Source organism: Dermacentor variabilis, chromosome 5 (genome assembly GCF_050947875.1).
Source record: "Dermacentor variabilis isolate Ectoservices chromosome 5, ASM5094787v1, whole genome shotgun sequence".
NCBI lineage: Eukaryota > Metazoa > Arthropoda > Arachnida > Ixodida > Ixodidae > Dermacentor > Dermacentor variabilis.
The window spans coordinates 101,169,392-101,192,913 of record NC_134572.1 but is presented as its reverse complement, the minus strand read 5'-3'; the positions used below and the strand labels follow the sequence as shown (position 1 = coordinate 101,192,913).

Below are 23,522 nucleotides of genomic sequence, written 5' to 3'. Positions count from 1 at the left end.
CTCTCTCTCTCTCTCTCTCTCTCTCTCTCTCTCTCTCTCTCTCTCTCTCTCTCTCCTTCTTTTCAAAACACGCATTTTTCGAAGATATCTTCCTTGCACGCCAGTGGTTCCGAAAATATAGTTAGCTTCCTATTCTACTGCCCAAGCGGTGTCTTCTGTGTTTTCCCCTCTCATAATGCTCTCGCTGCACATGCTTCTGATGTTCTTCGCAGAGTACACAGATGTGTCTCGTGCACGCCATTTTCCGTGTGATTGATTCGTGAACAGTTCCGGTTACTAACCGAGCTGCAATAACAAGCCCCAAGCTTAATTTTTGTTTCTGTTTTTCCATATCCGGAACCCCTTTTAATCATGCACCGATATCGCTGATGTCGCACTCCGGATTATGCCTGGGATATCCCAAGCTACACGTCGCGTGCATTTCGAGGCTTAGTATCAAGAGGTTAGCTTAGTGAAATTTGATACATTGAGCAGAGCTATCAACGTTACAAATGCGTAAGATAGTAATTGAAGTCGGGCAAGATATATGATATTTCGCATTGACTTGCAATGTGCACACCATAGGAAGCATTATACAAGTGCTCTTCCGAGAAAAAAAAATATCAGTGCCGTTCCACTCTGTGAAGGCGGATGGCCAGCGAAGCTGTGTATGCGAGCCCCTTAATGGTGAACTGTGCATTGCCGTACGTCACAAACGCCGTATGTACATAAATGAAAGCCGTGGCGCGACTAGTCGCTCTTCCACGATGTTGAGTCTCGGAAGAAGATGAGGCACCGGGGGGGGGTTATAAAAACCCACGTGTTGTTTCAAAACGCGGCACGACACATTTTACTAGCGAATCCCGGCACGTAGAAATTACACGCACCTCACCGCACTCCGAGGGCGCACGCTGCTTCGCAGTAGCCAAGGCGATCGTGCGTTGGTCGACGTCCCGCAGTGCAGTAAGGGTTGTGAGGTCACTCGAAAACCACAAGCGGTCACACACAACAGAGGCCACACAAAATTGGTTCCCCACAAACTGCCTCTGAAACCTGGCCTTTGCTCCGGTGAAACCTTCCAAGTGTGCGGGATCGGGGCCACATGGACGGTTCGCATTTCTTTCCGCCTCGCGGTTCTGGCGGGCAGCACGCTTACGGGACCACCACCATGGGAGAGCGGAAGGAAAGTAAAGGAGATACGCAAGCGCTTGGAACGCCCACAAAGGGAGGGTGGTGCGAACGTAGACATGGCGTGTAGTATATATTCTTATCAGCTTAGTACCTGAAACAGGTTATATTTGGACCTAAGATATCAGACTTATTTTTGCAAGTTGGCGGAGTACTTAAAGCCTGCTTCACCTCCGCCACGGGTCGACCCGGTACTGCACTATCTTCGAGATCGGCCCACCGTATGGGGGAAAATTCTCGATCTACACGGCTGGATAGACGCACCCAATTTTTTCCAGAACCTAGCCATATACAGCTTCGCTGTAAAAAGAAACGTTTATGGGATGTCCTTCAATGGATATCCAAGGATATCCAATGGACATCTAAAATACGTTCTCAACTCCGAAGTGTTGCAGCAGTGTGCATCACAACAAACAAAGCGTTACTAACGTGAGCTCATTTGCACGCATATCTTGCGCAATGTAATCAATGCAGAGGTTATTTCGGTTGTCATCAGAGGGCGCACGAAGTTGACGATTAGCTGAAATCAGGAAAGAAACAAATTATGATAACTCAAAGGGAAGCTCTTTTCGAAGCAAGATCAGGATGCTTTAGAACACGCACCTATAAAGCGAGATATAAGAAGGAAGAAGAAGCATGTGCTTGCTGCTGCAAAGCTAGGGAAAATTTTTATTAGTAAGAGGCGATTAGTAACAGATTAGTAAAAGGCGATTGGAAGATTGGTGGAAGAAAAGTAGGGAAACGACAAAAAACGGAGACGTACAAAAGCAAAGTTCACAATAGGGGGTCAGAAAATTTGGGTGTACGAGATCATCGTGTTTTCATTTTTTTTTTTTTTTTTAGCCTAGGTAGGACATTAGGCAGTATAATAGCGAGAGCTTGGTGGCGCAAACCACCGCCCCGTTCCAAAGGGGACGCTCATAACATCCATCCATCCATCTATAGCTATAGGGGTCAAGATCAGTGCCCTGGAGGAATATTACAACAAGATCGAGTGACCTAGTTGCATACGAAATATTGCCAGCGCTGCTCGAAGGTCCGAGTACGCCGTGCAACTCAATAAAGGATGACCCATCAGGTAAGTTCCAAGTGGAACAGGTAAGACACAACGCAATCCAGCAAATTGTTCGCGTGAAGCATGTCATTTATTTGGTTTGCTTTCCGAAACACGACCTGGCATACGCACTATCGTATTCTTGAGAATCGGCACACGCTTGGATAGCGTCTAATGTCGCCAGCTAGTGATTGCGAAAGTTTTGGAGTCAGTGGGCTCCAAGATGCGGAAGCCATTTTTCCTCTGATCAATTGACGAGCCCACTCAACTGATACTCACCGTAAGCGTCCCCACACAGATACACACATGTCGCTATTCAAGCGAGTCCGAATCCACACAAGCCAGCAATAACTATACACAGTATGGAGCAAGTGCGTTCGACCACCGGGCGCGCCAACGTCCAAGGGCAGTGACGTCAGTTTGTCACCAGCTGTCATCTTCAGACATGCCATGGAGTGTAGCACCTTCAGTACACTCTTATTGGCAGAATCAGGGATGCCGAACTTTACTAAAGGAACTTGTTGGTGGTCACACTTCCAGTTCAATGTTGTCACAGCTACTGATTTACCAGTAGGCCTGCTGTTCTTTTTTTAATTAGTAGTGATTCAGTGATAAAGCTTCGTAATGTATTGATTTTTGGCGTCATCCAGAAAGAACGTTGGCGAAATCTACTGTTTATTTCAAAATGTTATACTTTTTTCTACTGCTACTTTTTCTGTAGATAACTGCTGAATTGCGATCGCCTTTTACTGCACACGAGCTTGGAGTAATATGTTCATCTGGTTTTTCCTTTTTTCGCTAAACCACAGTCGAAAACACAATAAACACTTGAAACTTCAGGCATCTGATGTGATCTGAGGCCTTTCTAAAATTGGTTTGAAAGTTGGAACAAGACGTCCTTTCAGCAGTTATGGTATCAAGATTAGCTGTGCACCGTGTTGTTTCTCAAACAATCCACTGCGCCATGAATTTTGGAGTTTAATATTGTATCGGGGTACTGGCTTCACAGATCACACGTTACAGAACTAACAAGAAGCACTGGATGCGTGATGGAAACAATTTCGTTTAAAATACCACTTTTGTCAGCATAAGGATTTACTGATTGCTACTGATTTTTCGAACAGGAATATACTGCTATATTTTCATGGCCTGACAACACTGTTCCAATTTCTCACGTTGGGTTCATGGAGACTTGCCGCGTTTCTTTCGCCCTCCGTGATTAGATTGCTAGTAGGAACGTCGGTCGTGCCCTCAAATCTTGCCTGTCGATTCAGTTCGAAGAAATTATTTTGAGAGTAACTGGGGCCTCCAACTGGCTTGATTTTCAGTTAAACCGAAGAAACTAGGTACCGCGCGTAGTGTCTGGTGATCATGTTACGCCGTGAGAAATAAAAGGTACCCATGAGCTGTCGATCAGAAGTGAGGACACCATGGGTCATGAGTATGAAATATGGGATCATAATGAATACACGTGTGTGCAACCGTACCACGTCCGAGTGACACGTGGAAGTCACCGACGACGTGATCGCAGCCACATTATTTCAATGTAGACGGCTACTTCCAATGCTGGCATTAATATAACTTTATCAGGCGTGCTCGCGCAGCGGAAGATATAATTAGACATCTGTTCGTTACACGTAGTTACGGGTTAATTTAGCTGAGATATCGGGGAGGGGGGGGGGAGGAATGTTTTTTGAATGTCCCGCCATTTGTCAAGCGACTGAGGCGCCAGTATCTTGCCCTCAGGGTTACGGTTGTTGCTGAAGTATCAGAACTATAATGCACTCTAACTATAATTTGGCTTTTTGATTTAAAGTGACATATTTTATGTCAAAACTGTTTTTAGTGCTGACATTTTTTTTCGTGTTTGCTAGGCTTGTTTTGGCTTTATTTGTTAAAAGTCAGGCATACTTCTGAGCCTTCTGAGAGGTAAAAAAGAAGTGAAAAAAGACTTTACTCTATGACGAAAGTAGAGAAAAAGAAAACGTTGCCCTTCCCGCTCAGCCGGCTCAGCTGCTTTGGCAGTTGCCGTGGTTGCCACCAATCGCTCTCGTGTAGAAGTGAGGGTGTGACTGTAAGCGCTGCGTGTGTATTTGTTCTTGCTGTTCTGCATACTGCGGTGTTGTCGGCGCGACAAGGCGAAACGCATAGCGCAGCAGTGGTGCCCGAGAAATGATGTCCTAAACAGGCCGGGTTTCTTGTGTAGTGCGAAAATGACAACCGCCGAAGAACCGAAGGTAGTCGACGCAAAAGTTGTTTTGCTTGGAGCGCTAGGTCAGTTTCATTTCATTTCTCCGTTAGCTACTGTGGCGCTTTCACAGATTTTAGCTCCTTTGTTTCGGTTGTGGCGCGGTGAGTTTGCTTTGTCGGTGCGCGTGCTTAGTGATCGATTTGTAAGGGCTTACGCGTACATTATTCATACGGTCGTCTGTAAAAGTTCGCGAGGGCATGTACCGCGATGCCAGGATGAACAGCCTTTCGTCAGTAGCGCGAAAGCGGTGTGCTTCATTGTTCGTGCGTGTGTGCGTTTGTGCGCGCGTGCGTGCATGCGCGTAGTTGGTGATAATTAAAGGACTCAAGCACGAACGACTTCACTAACATTAAAAACGCGGATTTGCGGATACATTGCTCGGTCTGTTCTGTAAACTTGTGAAGCTGAAGTTTAAAGTTAAGTGAAACACATCGGAACCGTTTGAATGTAACACGTACAGCTCTAAATGTTCCCTCGATATACTGTGTATCGTTTTTTTTTTTTTTTACATGACATAAACGATTCTCAAATTGGACATGTTTGTCTTGGTTTCCAGGGGTTGGTAAAACAAGCATCATTACAAGATATTCTCAAAAGAAATTTGTTGGCACGACGTCGCCAACAATAGGGGCCTCCTTCACAACCCTTAGAGTGTAAGTGCTCCCTAACGTCATTGACTTTAGCCTTTATACACACACTTGTGGTCCCCAGTGTAAGCTCTGTCGTTATATCAATGCCGTACGTATGTAAGAGACTACAAAATAAAGTGGATGCTACATAAATGAATTTAAGCAGATAACTGTGCCCCACTGCTGCGCGAAGTATAAAAACGCAAAGTACATGTGTCCCATTGGATGGCAGTTTAACGAGAATATGTGTTCCTGTCCCCAATGCCTGTTTCAAATGCAGAACTCTGGTAATGTGTTCAATGTGAAGACAGGCAAATCCTACTGGCACTTCCTGTGGCACTCAAATTATTTTGCCTTAAAAAAACACATAATTATATGCAGAGAGACATCAGACTGCTTGCTTTTGCATTATTTTAAGGGCTTAGCCATTGCTTGCCTTTGCATCTTGCTTGTAAGGTGCTGTTTAGCTGATATGAACTTACAAAGCTGCCAGTTTATGGTACACTACTTTGTAGAAATCGCTAACTTGAGCATATGAAGCTTCTTTCCCGCCTCTATTTCAACACCACTGCAATTGAGTTCCTGCATAAATGTTGCACCCTTTCAAACAAAACCTCTACTTTATTTTAGCATGGATGCCTTGATAGGCCTATAGTGGAAATTACATAGCAAGATATGCTGTCTCTTGACTCAGTGGAGTGTTAAGTGTAGAAAAGGTTTAAACATTAGGTTTTCAGTATGTTCACCATTATGCTTTCATAAGTTGGCACAAGTTCTCTTGCACTGCATGGCTATAATTAGAGCTAAAAGCTTGACATTGCATATATCTGCATGTGTGGTTGTGAGTCCTAGATTTTTTTCTGTTGGGGCACTGTTCTCAGTTTTCAAATAAAAATTATATTTTGTAGCATACATTGGTTTCATTTGTTGTTGAATGATGCTGTTTCTTTCTATCTGCTAGATACAGAAATGTTCTTACACAAGCACCAAGTAGCAACAGAAGTGGATTTGAAAGGATGTTAGGAGGGAGAAAGTTTGGTTAGGTTAATGCATTGAACTTATGGAATTACAAATAAACTAGTATTACCATAGCGTCGGCTTTGTTTAGCACAAAAAACATAAAGAGTTGAATGATAACATTGTATTTAATTTCTTACCCCTGCTTCCCATAATGTGAGATATCTTAATCTGCATCTTGCAGAGGCAATGTAAATGGTTAATAATAAACAAGTATCTGAGCCTGCAAAAAATAATTTTAACTCCTAAGTTTAAATTTAAACTTTAAATTTGGGGTTCCGTATCATTTCTGGTGAGCGGTAATGACATTAATATTTTTTAAGCTTAAATATTAGAAAATTTTGTTTTTACAAGCTCCTTGTGACATCCACATGGGTTTAATATGTAAAATTTTGCAAGGAGGCTGTCCTATATATACAATACCTAGCATGAGGCTTCTGGCACAAAATGTTATTGCACTTGATCTTTAAACATCAAATGTTTGCTTATGCTTATCTCTGCTCTTTGTAAGATAATGATCTGGTCCGCTGAAATAGGTCATTCGTCCGTCCTGCGATGCCCTGTTTTCCCAGCAATGTGTGCCTGGACTTGTGGACAGCTCTTTTGCATGCTTGTGCCACTTCTCATAACACAAATTAGTGTTCTGTGATTTTTTGCCACAAATATTTAAGTATATTCCCATTGAATGGTTCTGATTGTCTAAAATTCAAATGTAAGGTGCCTGTTCTTGCCTTTCTTGAGCCTGAAATACTAATTTGTTTCTGGTATCTTCAACGCATTTATTTTTTGCCCAATTGCTGGATTATTTGTGCCTAGTGATCTAGTAATAGTAAATGAAAGCACAGCTCACCAATCTATTCTTGTTTGTTGATACATGTGACAAGTGAATTACATGAACACATCCTCCTGTCTTCCTTGTTTCTTTTTTTTCTTTTTGTTGCAGTTGTTATTGCTGTCACGTAGCAGTCCAGGATATGGTTATTGCTTGTGTCATGTCACATACTTGGTGAAACGTGCAGGAACACTTCTGGACTATACTTCAACAAACAGTGTTTTGTTGCTACTGGCCAAACATATTTTCAGAAAGACAGTGTCCACCATAGAGACTGTTTATCCCAATTTTAATATTAAGCATGGCTGAAAGAAAAAATAAATTGCGTTTTGTAGCCTTTCTCATTTCTCTCCATTTTTTCTTTATGTCTCTCTACTTTTTCCAGGAATGTGGAAAATGCCAGAGTGAGGATTCAGCTGTGGGACACAGCAGGCCAAGAAAGATTCAAAGCAATGGTAACGTTTACTGTTTTCTTTTTGTCTTACAAAATCTGTTCTGACACGCAATGGCTTCAATTTGTTATACATACTGCATAGTAGCGTTGGTGCCAGACCAGTGACCAATTGCTTCTGGTCAACTTTTTGAAGCAAAGCGGTTAGCATGAAGGTCACTCTTTTCTATCTGTTCCATGGGGATATATTTTCTTCCCTTGTTGGTAATCTGTCCTATATATTTTTAAACCATATTGTTCTTCACTGCAGATAGTATTAAAAGGGCACTAAAGAGGAACACGTTATCAGTTTAACCTGATAACATGTTCCTTCGAAGCTCTGCATTTGTTAATTTTTGCAGCGATAGGTCGGTTATTAGAAGGGAAAAAGAGAAAGGTCCAATTATTAGTTCTTAAGTTTCTTGCTTAAAGGCACGCTAAAGTAAAACGTCAAGTGAAATTGAAAGATTAGGCTTCTGTAATAACAAATTCGTAACTCGTTACAGAAACAGCTTTTCTAAAGGTCACCAAGAAAATGGAAAATCAAAGTGGTGCTACCTGTTGTGAACTGCGGTACCTCTGCTGTGACGTCAGCACTGGCTGATTCGCACAGAGCGCCACAGAGATAGGTCACGTGTCTGTTATGTCATCTCGTTCGTTTTGGCACGGGCGGTTCAGATTGAGCTGCAGCGCAGGATCTTTGATGCAATTTTTCTACACAACAAAGTGGTATATTTGCACACAGTAAATGATGGTAGACTTCTAGGTTAATAATATAGTGATCTAGCTCGACTTATTATTATTATTTTTTATAATGTCACCTTAAACCTCAGCACCAGTACATCAGTGTTATGTCAAGGATTGTAAGGCACCTTTATTTGTTTTTGGGCCGTTGTGACTCTGTAAAATATTTTTATGCTTGCCAAATGTAGTCTTTGGCTTCCTTAGAATGCAGTGTGCTAGGTCCGAGCAGACGTCATTAAAATTAAAAAGGAAAGCTGATGCAGGAACTTCAAAGCAGTATAGCCACTCATCTTTAGTTTTCGCATATTTTCTGGCTTATCAAGTCTCCTGTCGCAGTAAAAGGGGCTTTTCTCTTCCCTCTTTCTCTCTCTCCCTCTTGCTCTTTCTTTTTTAATTATATGTGTAGTCTACTGATAGAGCTCAAATACTTGTTCTGTTTTGTTTTCATTTAACTTCGTAGCTTTGTAGTGATGCTTTTGGTGAGAACAATTTTTGCTAGCTCAACAAAGGCCCGCGATTTTCTCATACATCTGACTGTCTAGGTAAAGTGGAAGGTGCTGAAAGAATAAAGCCCATTGCGAGCAGCAGGAATGCGCAGGGGTTGCCTTGTTGCTCGCTGTTTGAAGAACAAGAAATACCTGTTAGGGGGCCGAGTTTTATAGAGAATTCAGGGAGCCAGGCCAGCATGACAGTTACATGTGTTGACCACCTCAAACCTTTTGGTCCCTGTCAGAGGAAGCTAATCAGAAGTCACAATCATAAGACGCCTATTGGCAATGAATACAATACAAGAAAAGCATAGGGCATATTACTTGCTCTTTTTTTTTATTTAAATGTAGAAATGATTAAGTAGTAAGCAACTAAAGTGGACGAATTAACTTGCTGCAGGTTAGACAAGAACCCACGTCTTCGCATTACATGCGCGATGCCCTTACTAATTGAGCTACCCCGAGCCGTTTTTCCCATCCATTTTCTTGGGCATTATGTATGTGCTAGGTCTAGCCCTGGAAGTGTTAGCCTGCTCCATAACCCATGGCTATAGCGGTAGATGTAGAACATCCTGCCTACAAGTCGTGTAGCATGTGAACTTCAGAGGCAGGCAGCTGGCCAATTGAACTGTCGTTTACCACCTGAAGGCTGCCAGAGTCAATACATCCACTATGCGATAAACGAGAAGAAGGGGAACCGAAGGGCCCAATCTTTGTTAGTCACAATCTTGTAAATGGGATCTGCAGTTGTGTGAAATTTAGTAATGATAAAGTAAAGCCTAATGAAAGTGGCACCTTCAGTTGAAAGTGCATTCTACATCCGCCGCCATTGCCGTGAGTTATGGCACTGGCTAACACTGCCTGGGCTAGATATAGGACACACATAGAACCCAATAATGCGAGTGGGAAAACAATGCTGCGGTACCTCAATTAGTAAGAGTACCGCACGCGTAATGCGACGACAGGAATTCTTACCCCACCTGTGGCAAGTTGTTCTTTTTGTCTACTTTCATTTTCCTTTACTTTATCATTTCTACATTTAGGTTAGTAAAAACAAAAACAGGAAAGTTACCCTATGTTATCCTTGATTTTATTGTCTGTTGGCTTTATATGATTTTGACTAACAATAATCAGGACCATCAGCTCCCCTTTTTTCTCGTTCTTAATCAGTGGTGTTCTCCTAGCCTCCCTTACCATGCTTCCTTTTTTTTTTTTCATTGGCATTCAGATTTTTTTGTGGAAAGAGACTCCTGTACATGAAAGAGCTTAAAAATAAATCCCGCTGCAGTTCCGCGTGAACCAAGAGTACAACAAGGGGTAGCTGTTGCGCTTTATAATAGCCTTATGTACCTTAAACATGTGGCCTTCCTATCATGACTTTGTGAGTATTATGTTTGAAACTTGTGACAGTATTATACATGCACACTAGCCTGGATGACCGATTTTAATTAAGGTCGTCTCCTGATGCTTTGAATCAAGGAACAGACCATGACAGCCATTTCTGTGAAAGATAAGCCGATCTATTTGAAAGCCTTTATAACGTAATGTCAGTGGACGAAATTAATGTTCACATGACTGTGACACCTTCCATTCACAGTTGCACTAAATATAATCTCTAGAGCCTAATCGCTGATGGCATGTTTTATGTTTAAAAGTGGAACACCTACTTGGCACACTGCCACATGATATCATATTGCTGGCAACACGGAACTAGATACAAGAGGAAGTTCATATCAAATATATTGCTCAATGCTTTGAAATGTGCAACGGGAAATGCACACATCCTGATTTCTTTTTCTTTTGTTCATAAAGCCACTTTCATGTTTCCTGTTCATTTATTTTTATAATGCCTAGCCTGACTGAGGCATGCCACTATCTAAAACACACAACATCGTTTTTAACATTTTACCAGTGTTCCTTATGCTACAGAATGCCATAGGAGAAGACAGCGTGCTGCATGCATCCTCAGTTTGTTTTGTTCCTTGCCCTTTTCAAGATTTCTGAAAAGTGTTTTCATGACATATCTGTCACTGCTAGTGCAACATTGCCTGCATAATGAATGGATATCAGCTGCAATGACTGGCATCATTTGCTGTTTAAACTCTGCCATTTGGAGATCAGTGGTGTTTACTGCTTAAAGCAGTCTGCCTGGTTTTCCTTCACAAAATGAATAATTTGTAGTGTATGCGACATTGCAGACTTGCTGTGTGTTTGTTTTTTCACTGTAATCGGCATGTCTGTGTGAAGCCAAAAGGATTTGCTTTTTTGGGGTTTGCAGTTTGGTTTTGTTATCGCTCAGATTTAGCTCAGAAATTGAGGTAATGCATTTTTTTATTATTTTCCTAATTAATTTGGAAGACTGTGCTGGAAAAACATCAGCTTTGGCCAGAGGACATATTGGTGTCAGTATCCGTGTACTGAGCTCGCCCTACAAGTAAGCAATGTACTGAGCTGGTAAGAAAGAATGTGCCCTCACCTTCATTATCAGTGAAGAAGGTGAGCAAGAGAACCAGTGCTGGACACATTTTGCTAAATGTACTGTAATCTGTAGTTTCTATGCAGAGTATATGCACTAGAGGAACCAGTGATAAATAAAAATATTTTTTATAGTTTTCAAAATAAATTCAGAGTCAACAAAAGTCTGTACATTGTGTTAGTTAACATTACACTCAATGCAGTCTTCTTCTTTTTTATTTCCTTTCAATGCTGCAGGCACCTTTATACTACAGGAAAGCCAATGCTGCCATTCTTGCGTACGACATAACCTCTCCCAGCAGCTATGAAGCAATGAAGCAGTGGGTTAATGGTGAGAGTCTGCCTTTCAAGTCTATTATCTTGAATGATGTGTTGAAATCACTGCAGGGTTGCCTTTATGAAAGCCTCTAGTGTGTGTAGAGTAATTAGTAAATTGTTTATTTAATAAAAAGAAAACTGCCTGCAGTAGCTCAACGTGTTAAAAGGACAGTGAAGACCAATTTTATTTGGCTGAAAAATACTTGCTGTGAGCATTGAAAATGAAGGCGAGAGTTTCTCAAACATTGCACCTAAACTACACCGCTGGTACTTTAGTATGATGCAATGGACTTCAAAGTGTTTTCGCATATTCGAGTCATTTGCACACAGAAAAGTTCTGAAACTAGTTAGGTTGAATCCTTGGCTTTTTTAGAATGCTATGTAATTCTTAGTCACTGATATAACTAGTCCTGGGCAGTGTCCAAATCTCATGGCACTATAGAAAGGTAATGCATGAACTTCAAGTCTTTCCTTTTTCTTTTTCTTGCTTACCAAAATTCTGCTCACGGCAAAACTGACATTTCTGTTAGTGCAGACGTGTAATTCAACAACCTTTCTTTACTTAACATTACTCTTTTGTGTCACATTAAGGAGCATGACATAATCTAAATATAGGTTGGAAGTTGATGACATTGAATATTTTATTTTACCCCTGATGACATGTCTAGCATAAGTAAGCATTAGTTGTGCATTTATAATATACCACCATAACCTAAACTCAAGAATTGCACTTTATGTGCAACTGGGAACATACTGCATGCTCAAAGAAAATGTGATCACCTTGACAAAGGAATATTCTGATCTTGATATAACAAAGCATGTGTCACAAGTTCATGCATTGTTAGTGCTCTGAGTTTACTGCAGTTCCCATAGTTGTATGGAAGCTTACCAGCATTCACCAGTGTTACCAAACATTGGTAGGTTGTGATCATGTCATCGCCGCCATATAGTTGTCATGCATTCGTTGTCACACCACCGTCATAGTCGTTCCATTGTCAGCTTTCCAGCTTACTTATCTGATGCTGGTCATGCCATCGTCATCATACAGGCTTCTTGATGCAGTTGTCGTCATGCCATTGTTATCCCATTGTCCTCAGCAGTCGTGACGTCACCATGCACACATTCTCATACCATTGCCAGGATTGCATCACAGTTGTTCAATAGTCCTCATTCTAATTTCGTCATCTGACTCTCGTCATGCCATCGTTATCACACAACAATCATCATAACGTTGTCGTCATGCTGTTATCTTACCATCGATATCACTTCAGTAATGTCATCCTATTGTCATGCCATCATTGTCACAATGCTTTCGTCATTTCATCGTCATCAATCCTTCATCATACAATCTGAATTATGTCACCATTGTCATTTCATCATCATTGCGTCGTCATTAGACAGTTGCTATCATGCATTCATTGCGAGACCATAGTCTTCATGTCGTCGTGGTCATGACGTCGTAATTAAGACATTGTCGTCATCCCATTGTCCTCATACTGTTGTCATGCCATCATCGTCATTGCATTGTCATCATACAGTTGTTGTCATACCATCATTAGGATGCCATCATGGTCGTTCCATTGTCATCATGCCGTCATTTTACCATCGTCATCACTTCAGTAACGTCATCGCTTTGTCATTGTTTCGTCATCAATCATTCTCCGTCATTCTATTGTAATCATGCCGTTGTCATCCAATCGTGATTATACCACCATTGTCATGCCATCGTCGTCGTGCCATTGTCATCATTGCAGCTTCCTCATCCGATTGTTGTCATACCGCCTTTGTTGTCATACCATTGTCCTCATTTCATCATTATACCACTGTCATCGTTTAAGAATCATAATCTCATTGTCATGCCATTATCGTCATACCGCCTTTGTCGTTCCATCAACGTCGTTTCTTTGTTGTCATTTTGTCGGCGTCACTGCATCAGCGTCATGCAGTTACTTATGCCACCATGCTCATGGGTGACCTTGGCAAGCAAATGACATGGCAAAGTGGGACAAAACCTGAGTATGTCGGAAATAGCCGAAGCAACCGAATTCTCAGAATGACTGCTAAATATGTTAACTAAACATGACTTCAGAAATGCAGCATGTTGCAGCATTACTCGAATGCTAATCGCATTACCGTCGACAGTTGTCGAGAGATGAGTTCTGATATAATTTTTGCTTCTGCTTCTGTAGCTCAAATAGGTGAGTCATCTCACGTCGACTTGCTGCTACCTCCATGGCATGCAAGGCAGTACAGTTCTAGTGGGCTAGGCATTTCCACTCCTGATCTCAAGCTCGCTCTATTGCTTGGGAGTCTGAAGTTCCTGCTTTCACCATGGCAATCCACGATACTGTGGCTGCAATAGGTTGGTTTGCTGGTTGGTTTCGTGAGTGTTTGCCTTTGGAGATGGCTCACACCCACTATGTGGGTTGGTTTCCATTGCCCATGATGTACGGAACGCAAGGCTATTTGGGGGGCTCAAGGGAACCGTGACCTTGTGGCAGGGCTTTGCATCATTGTGACTGAACTATTCTCTCTCACTGGTGGAAGTGCACACTTCTGCCCATTAAAGCAGCTCCTGGCATGCTGTCGAGGACTGCTCCTGCGAATGGTGCCATCGGCACAAAACTGAGCAACATGGTGTTGCATGCTCTCTCTCACTCACCTCTCGCACAGCAGGCTGCATGAAACTGAGCAAGAAGCTAAGAAAAGCTAATGCTTCAAAATGATAGTCGTAATGTTAAGAGACAGGAAGACAGCATTGTGGATTAGAGAGCAAATCGGATTATCCGATGTTCTAGAACGGAGCTGGGCGGGCCATGTAATGCATAGTGCAGATAACCAATGGTCTATTAAAGTTTCAGAATGAGTTCCAAGGGAAGGGAAGTGCAGTCAAGGACAGCAGAAAATTAGGCAGTGTGATGAAATTAAGAAATTCGCAGGCACAACTTGGAATCAGCTAGCCAAAGACAGGGGTAACTGTAGATGGCTGTAAAAGACCTTCATCCTGCAGCGGCCATAACTAGGGTGATGGTGATGATAAAGCTTCAACAGTTACCACACAAAACTTGGGATATGAGATGGTATTTTTCACGAACACACTAATTACTGTGGCCTTTAGGTGCACCGAGTGCCTGACCAAGAATCACTGACAATGCATTTTACAGGGATGTAAAAGCTATGTAACAAGAACGTCTCTAAAGGCCCCCATTTCTGGGGATGCATCTCTACATTTGGTAACTCTACACCTACAGTGCTCAGCAATGATAATCAACCGAAAATGACGCCAGCTGTTCACTAGTGAGCTTTGGTTTGGAGTCCGAGTCGTTTTATTCTGCCAAGGTGTATTTCTAAAGGTCCGCTGCATGTCCAGCATCTGGACCTGGAATTTTCAACCAGTTTCCAAGAGTTTTGCTTTCGCTTCTCTTTAAAATCTCCGCAAGGGGTGCTGCCACTGTCGCTGCGCAGTTATCGAAACTCGCTCCCATGGCGTCGTTCCGTGCAGCTGCGTCACGAGAAAAGCGTCATGCTCGAAACTATGCTGCACCTACACTTCAATTTAGTGATGAGGACTCGAGTTATGATTCCGAGGTTGACAGTAAAGCAGATTCGAGCAGTCACAGCAACTATGTTTTGAGTCAGCATGGGACATCCGCAGCTGTTCACCAGCGAGTTTCCTTTATGGCCTTGAGCAGTCTCCTTCCTTGTGCGCGCTTATCTGCCGATCTTTTTTCACGACCTGAGAGCTCTACTGATTATCTTCAGGTTGCATACTTCGGTTGTTTATGATGTGTTGCCATCGGCAGCAAAGAAACTTGCCTTCACGCCAAGAAGGCCTCCCGTAGCACATCTCAGCCCAACACTGCGGATCAGTGCAAGACAGTTTACAATGGCGTGGGATTTCTTTCTACTCTTCTCCTCTGCAGAGGTGATAAAGACAATCTGCATAAATGCAAACAGATGTGCTTGGATGCATAATCTTTTAGTTGCCTAGCTATGCTGAAAGGATTGGTCCTGGAAGAGGTGCATGACTCTAGATGAACTGGCGCAGTACGTTCCTTGGACTTTTCATCGAACCATCCTCAGAAGACGTAGAAAAGGCGGAACTGTGTTACTAGGACCACAAGGTTAAACAAAAACCCTATGTTTTGTGGGAAAATTGTTGAGTGCATCTATGCTTCCCAAAATCCAGGAACTGCTTCACCGCATGGCATGAGCGATGAATTGATCATTGTTTTTTTGTATCCGAAGAATGGCGATATATTGAGCGCTTATTTTTTCAGATACTAATCACGGGCTACTTATCTTTGAAATGTATATTCTGAATTTCCTTTCATATTAATGTTTTGGTAGGTATCGTGTGTTTATTGTTGTTTTTATCAACTAGCAGCAAAAATGGCTTCAAGAATTTTAATGTATTTACCTTATAATTTTTTTTTTGCAACATGTTTTTGGAAAGATTTCATTATGCACAATATGCTATGCTGCAATGTGTGCTGGTATATTATTTGTAGTGGTAAATAATTTTTTCTGAGACCTATAAAGAAATTACCTTTTTCTCGCGGTAACTAAAGCGTTAAAGCCCCTCTGCATAGGCAACACACCCCTTTGGCCCCGTCTTTACGTAGATGGCTACCCCGCACTGACCCACCCTGGGGAAATTTGTATGTAGTTGCCTTTTTCTGTTCTCCTCTTAAAACTTCATCTTCGTCTCTTACTTTCAACCTTTCCTGCCAGCTTTCCGGGCAGCAAGGGTTAACCGTGTGTGGGATGACCAACCTTGGTTATAACGTATTTGGTTATAGTGGCAGGCCTTGTAAAACTTGTTTTACACAAATCCTGTCCTACCTGTGCAAAGTGCACGTCACACGACCACCCTGCATATTCTCGAACCTGTCCTTCATGGAAGAAGGAAAAGAAAATCTTCGCTCTCAAGGTCAAAGAAAGCATTTCATTCAAAGAAGCGTCCAAACTCCTCTCATTTGTACATGGACCTTCATTCTCCAAAGTGGCACAGCAGGGGATAGCGCCACAATGGTTCTCAGCGGCCGTTCGGGCCATGCAGAGTGCACCAGCCGTAGCGCCACTCATCCCCCACTGCGGGATCAGCTAGTGCTGTTCTGCCTCCAAGCATGAAGAGCCAGCAGTCCTCTGGGCCTGCAGGCTCTACGATGTTAGGGCTTGTAGGGCCTCTGCATGAACAGAGAAGCCCGAAACACCTGCAAGCGTACACTGCGAGCTCCAGTGCCTCGGCGGAGGTGACGGATACATTGCCAGATGCATCAGCATCCCAGACGCCGAAACACTGGTGCAACTCTCAAGAACACACCGAAAAAGACAAACCCCACATGACGGGGCCCGGAAAGGGCACTGTGGGCTAGCATAGCTTTTTCTCTCTTAAACACAAAGCGCAGATTACTAACAATATATATACAGAACTATTACATTGGAACCTCAGAGGTCTTCTTCACAACCTCGATGATGTTAAAGAACGCTTACATCAATTTAATCCAAAGGTGCTGTGTGCAAGAAACATACCAAAAACCTACACAGCCAGGCTTTCTGCCGCCATTCACCATTTTCCACATGAACTGTGAGGGCACTAACACCTCATCCAGTGGTGTTGCAAGTGTAGTTGATAAGTGTGTAGCATGTTGGGCTTTAGAACTCCGAACGCCTCTTGAGGCACTTGCAGTTCAAGCCTTACCATTTGGAAAACTAGTCACAGTCTTATCCCGGCACAATGAAGTCCACTTCAACGAAATTTTCGCCACAATGAAGATTTCTTAATTCCTTGTCAATGTCCCATAGAACATAATGTATCGAAATTCCCCCGACACAAACTACTTCGCGGACACATTTTCACTTCAGCGAAGTTTATACGGAGCAGACGTGAGCAAAATTATTTAAACTGTAGCTCATCGAAACCCCCAAAACTGTTTTTTCATGCCTTGCCAAGCCATCGACCTTAATAGCATAAAAAACAGCACAGAAACTGGAACTGCTCGGGACAGGATGCAACGTAAACAAAACAGAAAGCTGCAACGCCGCATTGGTGATGGTGATGCAACGCGCTCTTATGGAGGAGCATCCAAGCTCCGAAGAAATGTTTTGGGTCATATTGGTTAGGAAATTGGTGCGCACACAAATAACATACACGCAATAATTTTATTTTTATAGCATTTCTAATTATTCATTTTCTGCAAAGTTTCATGAAAATGGCTTTGGTGTACAACACCAATTACTATACGAAGTAGTGGTTGCGAGGTCAAATCCTAGTAGGGTGCGACAAGGCATTCGGGTTGTGCACGCTTGACAATGAATGATTGCACGCCATTTGGTTATTTTCTCTCGAAGCTGTTGGATTGTCAGCTGGAGCATGTCGCAGCTGACAAAGAAACACAAATTTTTGTTGCTGGAAAGGAAGTCATCATGGAAGAATTTAGAATTCCGGCAAGCTCTCTTTCAACAATATTGAAGAGCAAGGATGCTATAGCCAAAGCGCTAGCTTCAGGGATGTCAGCGAAGCACAAGAAAGTGACTCGGCCGGTGCACAAGGCCTTGGACAAGTCAGTATACACCTGGTTCATGGAGACGCAGGCCAAGAAAATCGCCCCTAGCATTGCAAGAAGCACTGGATTATGTCTGCATGCTAGGAATAGATGACATTAAGGTCAGCATAGGTTGCCTGAACAGATTCAAGTCACTTCACAACATCATAAGCAAAGTTTTGTGTGGTGAAGCCGCTTTGCCGGATAGTGACGGCGCTACTGCGTGGATGTCAGCCAGCCTCGCAGGCATCCTGAAAGACTATGCACCATCGGATACTTATAATGCTGATGAGACCGGGCTCTTCTCTGGGATGCTGCCCACCAGGACCCTAGATTTCAAGAGGTTGCGCTGCCACAGAGGCAAGCACGGTAAGAAGAGAATAACCATGGCCCTGTGCGCTAATATGAACGGTTCAGACAAGCAGCCACTTTTGGTCTTTGGTAGAAGTGCCAAACCACGCTGCTTCAAAGGAAACCGGAGCCTTCCTGCGAAGTACGTAGCTAGCACTCGGGCGTGAATGACCCGGGCTATTTTCGGAGAGTGGGTCAAAGCCTTCGACCGGGACATGAGCAGGCAAGGCCGAAAGGTTTGTTTACTTTTATACAATTGTTCCGCCAACATCGTAGAGAATGCTGAGCTGGAAAATGCACAGTTAAAGTTTTTCCCGCTGAACTGCACCTCTATCATTCATCCCCTCGACCAAGGGGTCATTCAAAGTGTCAAGCAGGCCTACCGAGAGTGCCTTATTCAAAGGCTGCTTCTGAACGCGCAGTTGGGGCGCGAAACAAAAGTGGACCTCCTTACGGCGCTCCAAATGATCGCTCCTTCGTGGCGCACAAAGAGAAGTGCTATAATCTGCAACTGCTTCTGCCATGCTGGATTCACTGCACAGGCTGCCGAGACTTCGGACTGAGAATGAAGGTAATGATGGAGACGGGTCGCCATCTGATGGAGTCGCAGCTGCACGCAGAGCCCTGCAGGAAAGTGGAGATGTGCCCGCCAATGTACATTCCAACGAGTACATCCACGCTGACTTGTGTGTGGTGATGCGCGAAGAATTCACAAACTAAGAAATCCTGAATTGCCTCCGGGAAGACTCTGTTTCGTCGAACAAAGATGAAACAGCCGCGCAACGTGAGCGGAGACCACCGACTGCATCACAGGTCATGGACGCATTCGATACAATCAGGCGTATCGGATCCCAGGACAATGATGAGGCAATGGCTCTGCTGGTGGCGTGCGAGAGTCACGTTGCACCATCGCTTGGCAAGAAGCGCAAACAAGCTAAGCTGACCGACTTTTGGAATTAAACCTTGCTTTTTGTGTCAGGAAGTCACCGTCGCCTATGTATTTGATAATATCACGACAACGAATATCCATGATGGCGAAATTTTTTGCATGCTCTGTCAATTTTATTGTAGCGGGATTCAGTTGTACCATTTCTTCCCTCTACATACCACCTTATTATAGACTCCATGAAACAGAGTTGAGAGATTAATAGATGCCCTGCCAGAATCTTACGTATTGGTTGGTGATTTCACAGCACACAATAAACATTGGGGATATTCAAGATGCGATGGAAGAGGCTGAATAATATAGAACAAATCTTTTTTTCTTCAGGCGCCTCTGTGCTAAATAGGAAAGAACCAACATTTTACAGCCTTGCACATAATACATACAGCTCCATAGACTTAAATGGGAAACTAAAGGTTAATACTAAGTCAATGTGGACTGCTGAAATACCATCCCAGAAACCTCGAAACGCTTGTTTCATGCGAAGAAGACTTATTTTAAGAGAAAATGCGTTCTGAAGTGTCAGCATACCTCTAGCGCAGTTCAAATCGCCCGCCCTCCGATCGAGGAATAGTGACGTCATAGTCTCATAGTGACATTGTGCCGTCGGTGAGCAAAACGGCGCCCGCAGACTGCACTACGGCTTTTTTCTGCAAAACGCAAACATGCGGCGACAAACAGAGCCAAGACAGAGCCGACAGCAGCACGAAAGCGGAACTATGGTGGCTAGCGGAAGGGAAAACACGCGAGGATAAGCTGGTTCTTTATTTATGACACCAACTTTGACGCTCGTTGCAATGGACGACCGTGACATTGACACATTGGCTCGCGATGCTGGGCTCGACTTCAGCGATTTGAGCATTGACGAACGTGACCTGCTGCTGAGGGTTCGCACTGCCAGCGTCGTTGCGTACTACTACGGCCGCAACTGTTTGTGATGGCTGTACATATTCGCGCATTTGTAGCTTGTCCTTCGTGAAAACCAAATGCCACACTCACCCCCCCCCCCCCCCCCCCTTCCGTCTTCGACCAGCAGTTGTTCTTGCGCTTCGGAGAATGCAGGAAAGACCGACGGAACAGCGCTACAGGAAAGCATTGCTTTGAAAGGCACTCCACACGACTTAAGTAAGTCGGCGTTGAACTCATAATCCTCTGGACGAAAGTGCAGCGGGCACACTATGCGATTTTTCAGCTCTTTGCCAACGCGCTGTTGTAGAGGTACGGCACCACTTCGAATGGAGAGGTTCACTCGTTGGCACACAGTGATAAATAACATTGTAGTCACCGCTGCAACTGCCCTTGGCCAAGCTCCACGGACTGTTCGCGCATCCCACGACATCACATGGACGTGGCATTCTCGCTGCTTGTTCCAAATGCAAGTTTCGTGAGCCAGCAGAACCAGCGCAGCACGACGTGATAACAAGACAACTGAAACTCCAAAGTGCGCGTGGCACAGAGTGAGAGAGAGCAAGCAAAACAACTTCATTTAGTCGCCTGCAGAACGACACCATGACTAAATGGCGTTGCAACGCGGGCCCTGACGTCTTCTCACCGGGTGGTCTCTACTCAACTCCAGCGCGTGTTACTCCCGTGGTCGGTCATCCTGAGGGGCAACATTCCGTCGCTTTCGCTCGGCCTTTGTCTTTCAAGAGCCGCCGAGACCTGCTGGATGGCCCAGGTTTGGATCTTGTGGTCATAGCATTCCGCCGCAGCCGCGAGTCGCGGCGGAATCGTACTTGTCGAAGCTTTGTTGGGGAACTTGGTACAATACCATAGGATGTGCGTCAGGGTAGCCCTCTCCCGCTGGCACACGCGGCACACATCACTCACATATACTTTAGGGTACAGATGTTTCATTAACACTGGGGTGGGGCGCAGAGTCGAGCGAAAACGAAACCTTTCAATCCTACTGAAGGGTAACGTCAAAATGTTACTTTTTCTTAGAATCGAACAGAAGTAGACAAGTAGCATTTTCTTCCGTCTTATAACCTAATGAAATTATCTTTTTAGTACGAGTAGTTGAGCACTAGTGACATAAATTATGATGAGGAGTGCCTTCGTCATCAGGCTAGTACCGGAATGTCGCTGGGGGGTCTCAAATCGTGTCATGCATTTACCTCAGTTTCTCGGTTACTAAAGCTCTGTTCGAGATTATATTGACGCCTTAGACGTTCTAGAGCATTCCTTTATCACTTCAACTTGACTTCATAGTAACCTTTAATGTCCCTTTAAGCATAGCATCCCCGACATTGGTACTCTATTTAGAATGGAATGTTGTTATGGTCCCTTATGGCAGTGATCATTTTCCTGTCAGCCTTAACACATCAAAAGAACATGATCCTCCCCCGCACACACCTCAATGGAAAATAGCATCCGCAGAGCAGGAAAAATTTAAGTGAATGGCATGTACGCCTCAAAATGCTCTTCACAATTTCAATATAAACAATGCTGTTGCTTATTTTACTGCTTTTATCATTGACGATGTATTAGAGTGCATCCCATAAAGAAATTGGGCGTTGAAGAAAAGGTACATGCCCTGGTGAAAAAAAGATTGCAACAACTTGATTTGGGCGAGTTGGTTACTTTAGATACATTTAGATTGCGGAAAAGTGTACATCAGGCAAACCAGGCAATGTTTTAATGACAGAGCTAGGCAGCATAAGAACAATGTAAAAAATATGTACGGCAGCCATTTAGCTGCGCATTGCAACAAATGCTCCTGTACCCCAATGTTCCATGACACTAGGTATCTAAAGTATGCAAAGGGTAAAAAAGAAAGACAAATTGTAGAAGCTTATTACATTACCAAAGCAGGGGATAAATGCGTTAGCACAGCGTCACTCAGCCTAACAAAACATGAGATAAATCTTTTAGATAAGCACCTATACTTCTAGGCAGTACGCATGCGTTTAGACCTTTTGGTTATTGGTGTTTTTTGACATGGTTTAAAAACTGTCTGATCTTTCAGTAAATTTGACAATTGGCAGTACAGTGCTCATCCTGTTGTGTGTGTTTTCTATTGTTGTCTTCGCCTTCTTCACGCTGCTTCAAGTTTTACTAAAGATTGCAGGAACTCGCGTAAGAAACAGAACAAGGCTTGGGGCATGCTACGTAAGTCTCCAATGACTGAGAACCTTGTTAACTTCAAATATTTAAAGTCCCAAGGAAGACGAACATAGCGCACTGCTAGAAGAGGCAGCTGGGAGAAGTATGTCTCCAGCATTAATTCTTATACTCAAGAAGGAAAAGTACAGAACAGGCTGACAAAATTAATAGGCCGTCAACCTTGCCTCTTGCTTTTGGTCTATGGCCAAGGCAACAACATTGAAGATCATGCTAATGCCCTTGGACAACATTTCAATCATGTATCTAGCTCTGAACACTATTAGGAGTCATTCCTTATGCAAAAACAATTAGCAGAATATAGGTTACTGAACAGGAAGTGTATGAAAATGAACCATACAGGAGTCCATTTTAGCGTTGCTGAGTTCATAGCCTCCTTAAACAATTGTCAAGGCTCTGCTCTGGGAGCTGATAGAATTATGTACAGGATGATAAGAGATCTTGACTCTGACACTGAAATCGCACCGCTGTCCCTCTTCAACACTATCTGGGCAGCTTCCATTGGTACAGAGCAAAGCTGTTTTAGTACCTATCTTAAAACAAGGTAAAGACCAACCTCAGTGGAAAGTTACTGCCCCATCACTTAACACAAGGTAAAGATCCAGCCTCAGTGGAAAGTTACTGCCCCATCACATTAACAACTTGCTTTCGCAAACTCATTGAAAAAATTATAAATCGCAGGTTTTTACACTTCCTTGAATTAAACTGCTCGATCTGTATTGGTGTGGTTTTAGAGAAGGCCGTTCCATGACAGACCATCTTGTTCACATAGAAGCAAACGTTCGCGACTTTCATACCAAACAGGTCTTTCTGACCATCTTCCTCAATGTAGAAAAACAAACTATGATAAAATGTGGCGGTATGGAATATTGCAAGACATCTCAGAAATTAGTATTCCTGGGAAAAAGCTTAACATAATTGAAATCTACCTATCAAATCGCACATTCTATGTTAAAATTGGTAATGCTTTATCCAGACAATTTACATCGGAAACTGGGGTTCTGCAGTGTAGTGTACTCAGCTCTACACTTTTTATCATAAAACTAAACTCCTTGCGTTCATCAGTACTGAAGAGCATGTTTTATTCTGTATATCTGATGATGTACAGATCGACTTCAAATCATGTAACCTCGCAACTCTGTAACCTCGTTC

At 43.3% G+C, this 23,522-nt stretch overlaps 1 protein-coding gene and 1 pseudogene across 2 annotated transcripts in view; both read left to right on the top strand.

Moving 5' to 3' along the window:
- Nucleotides 1-1,217: 1,217 nt before the first annotated feature.
- Nucleotides 1,218-1,392, top strand: LOC142583828 (U2 spliceosomal RNA; annotated as a pseudogene).
- A 2,751-nt stretch (nucleotides 1,393-4,143) lies between these two features.
- Nucleotides 4,144-23,522, top strand: part of LOC142582998 (uncharacterized) — a 46,785-nt gene continuing 27,406 nt past the window's right edge. Inside the window, exons 1-4 of one of the 2 annotated variants that reach the window (XM_075693212.1) lie at nucleotides 4,144-4,495; nucleotides 5,029-5,125; nucleotides 7,336-7,405; nucleotides 11,325-11,418. In XM_075693212.1, coding sequence (XP_075549327.1) covers nucleotides 4,435-4,495; nucleotides 5,029-5,125; nucleotides 7,336-7,405; nucleotides 11,325-11,418 — 322 coding nt within the window. In that variant the 5' untranslated portion in view covers nucleotides 4,144-4,434. The remainder of the gene's footprint in view (nucleotides 4,496-5,028; nucleotides 5,126-7,335; nucleotides 7,406-11,324; nucleotides 11,419-23,522) is intronic. The other variant, XM_075693211.1, reaches the window with a different exon arrangement.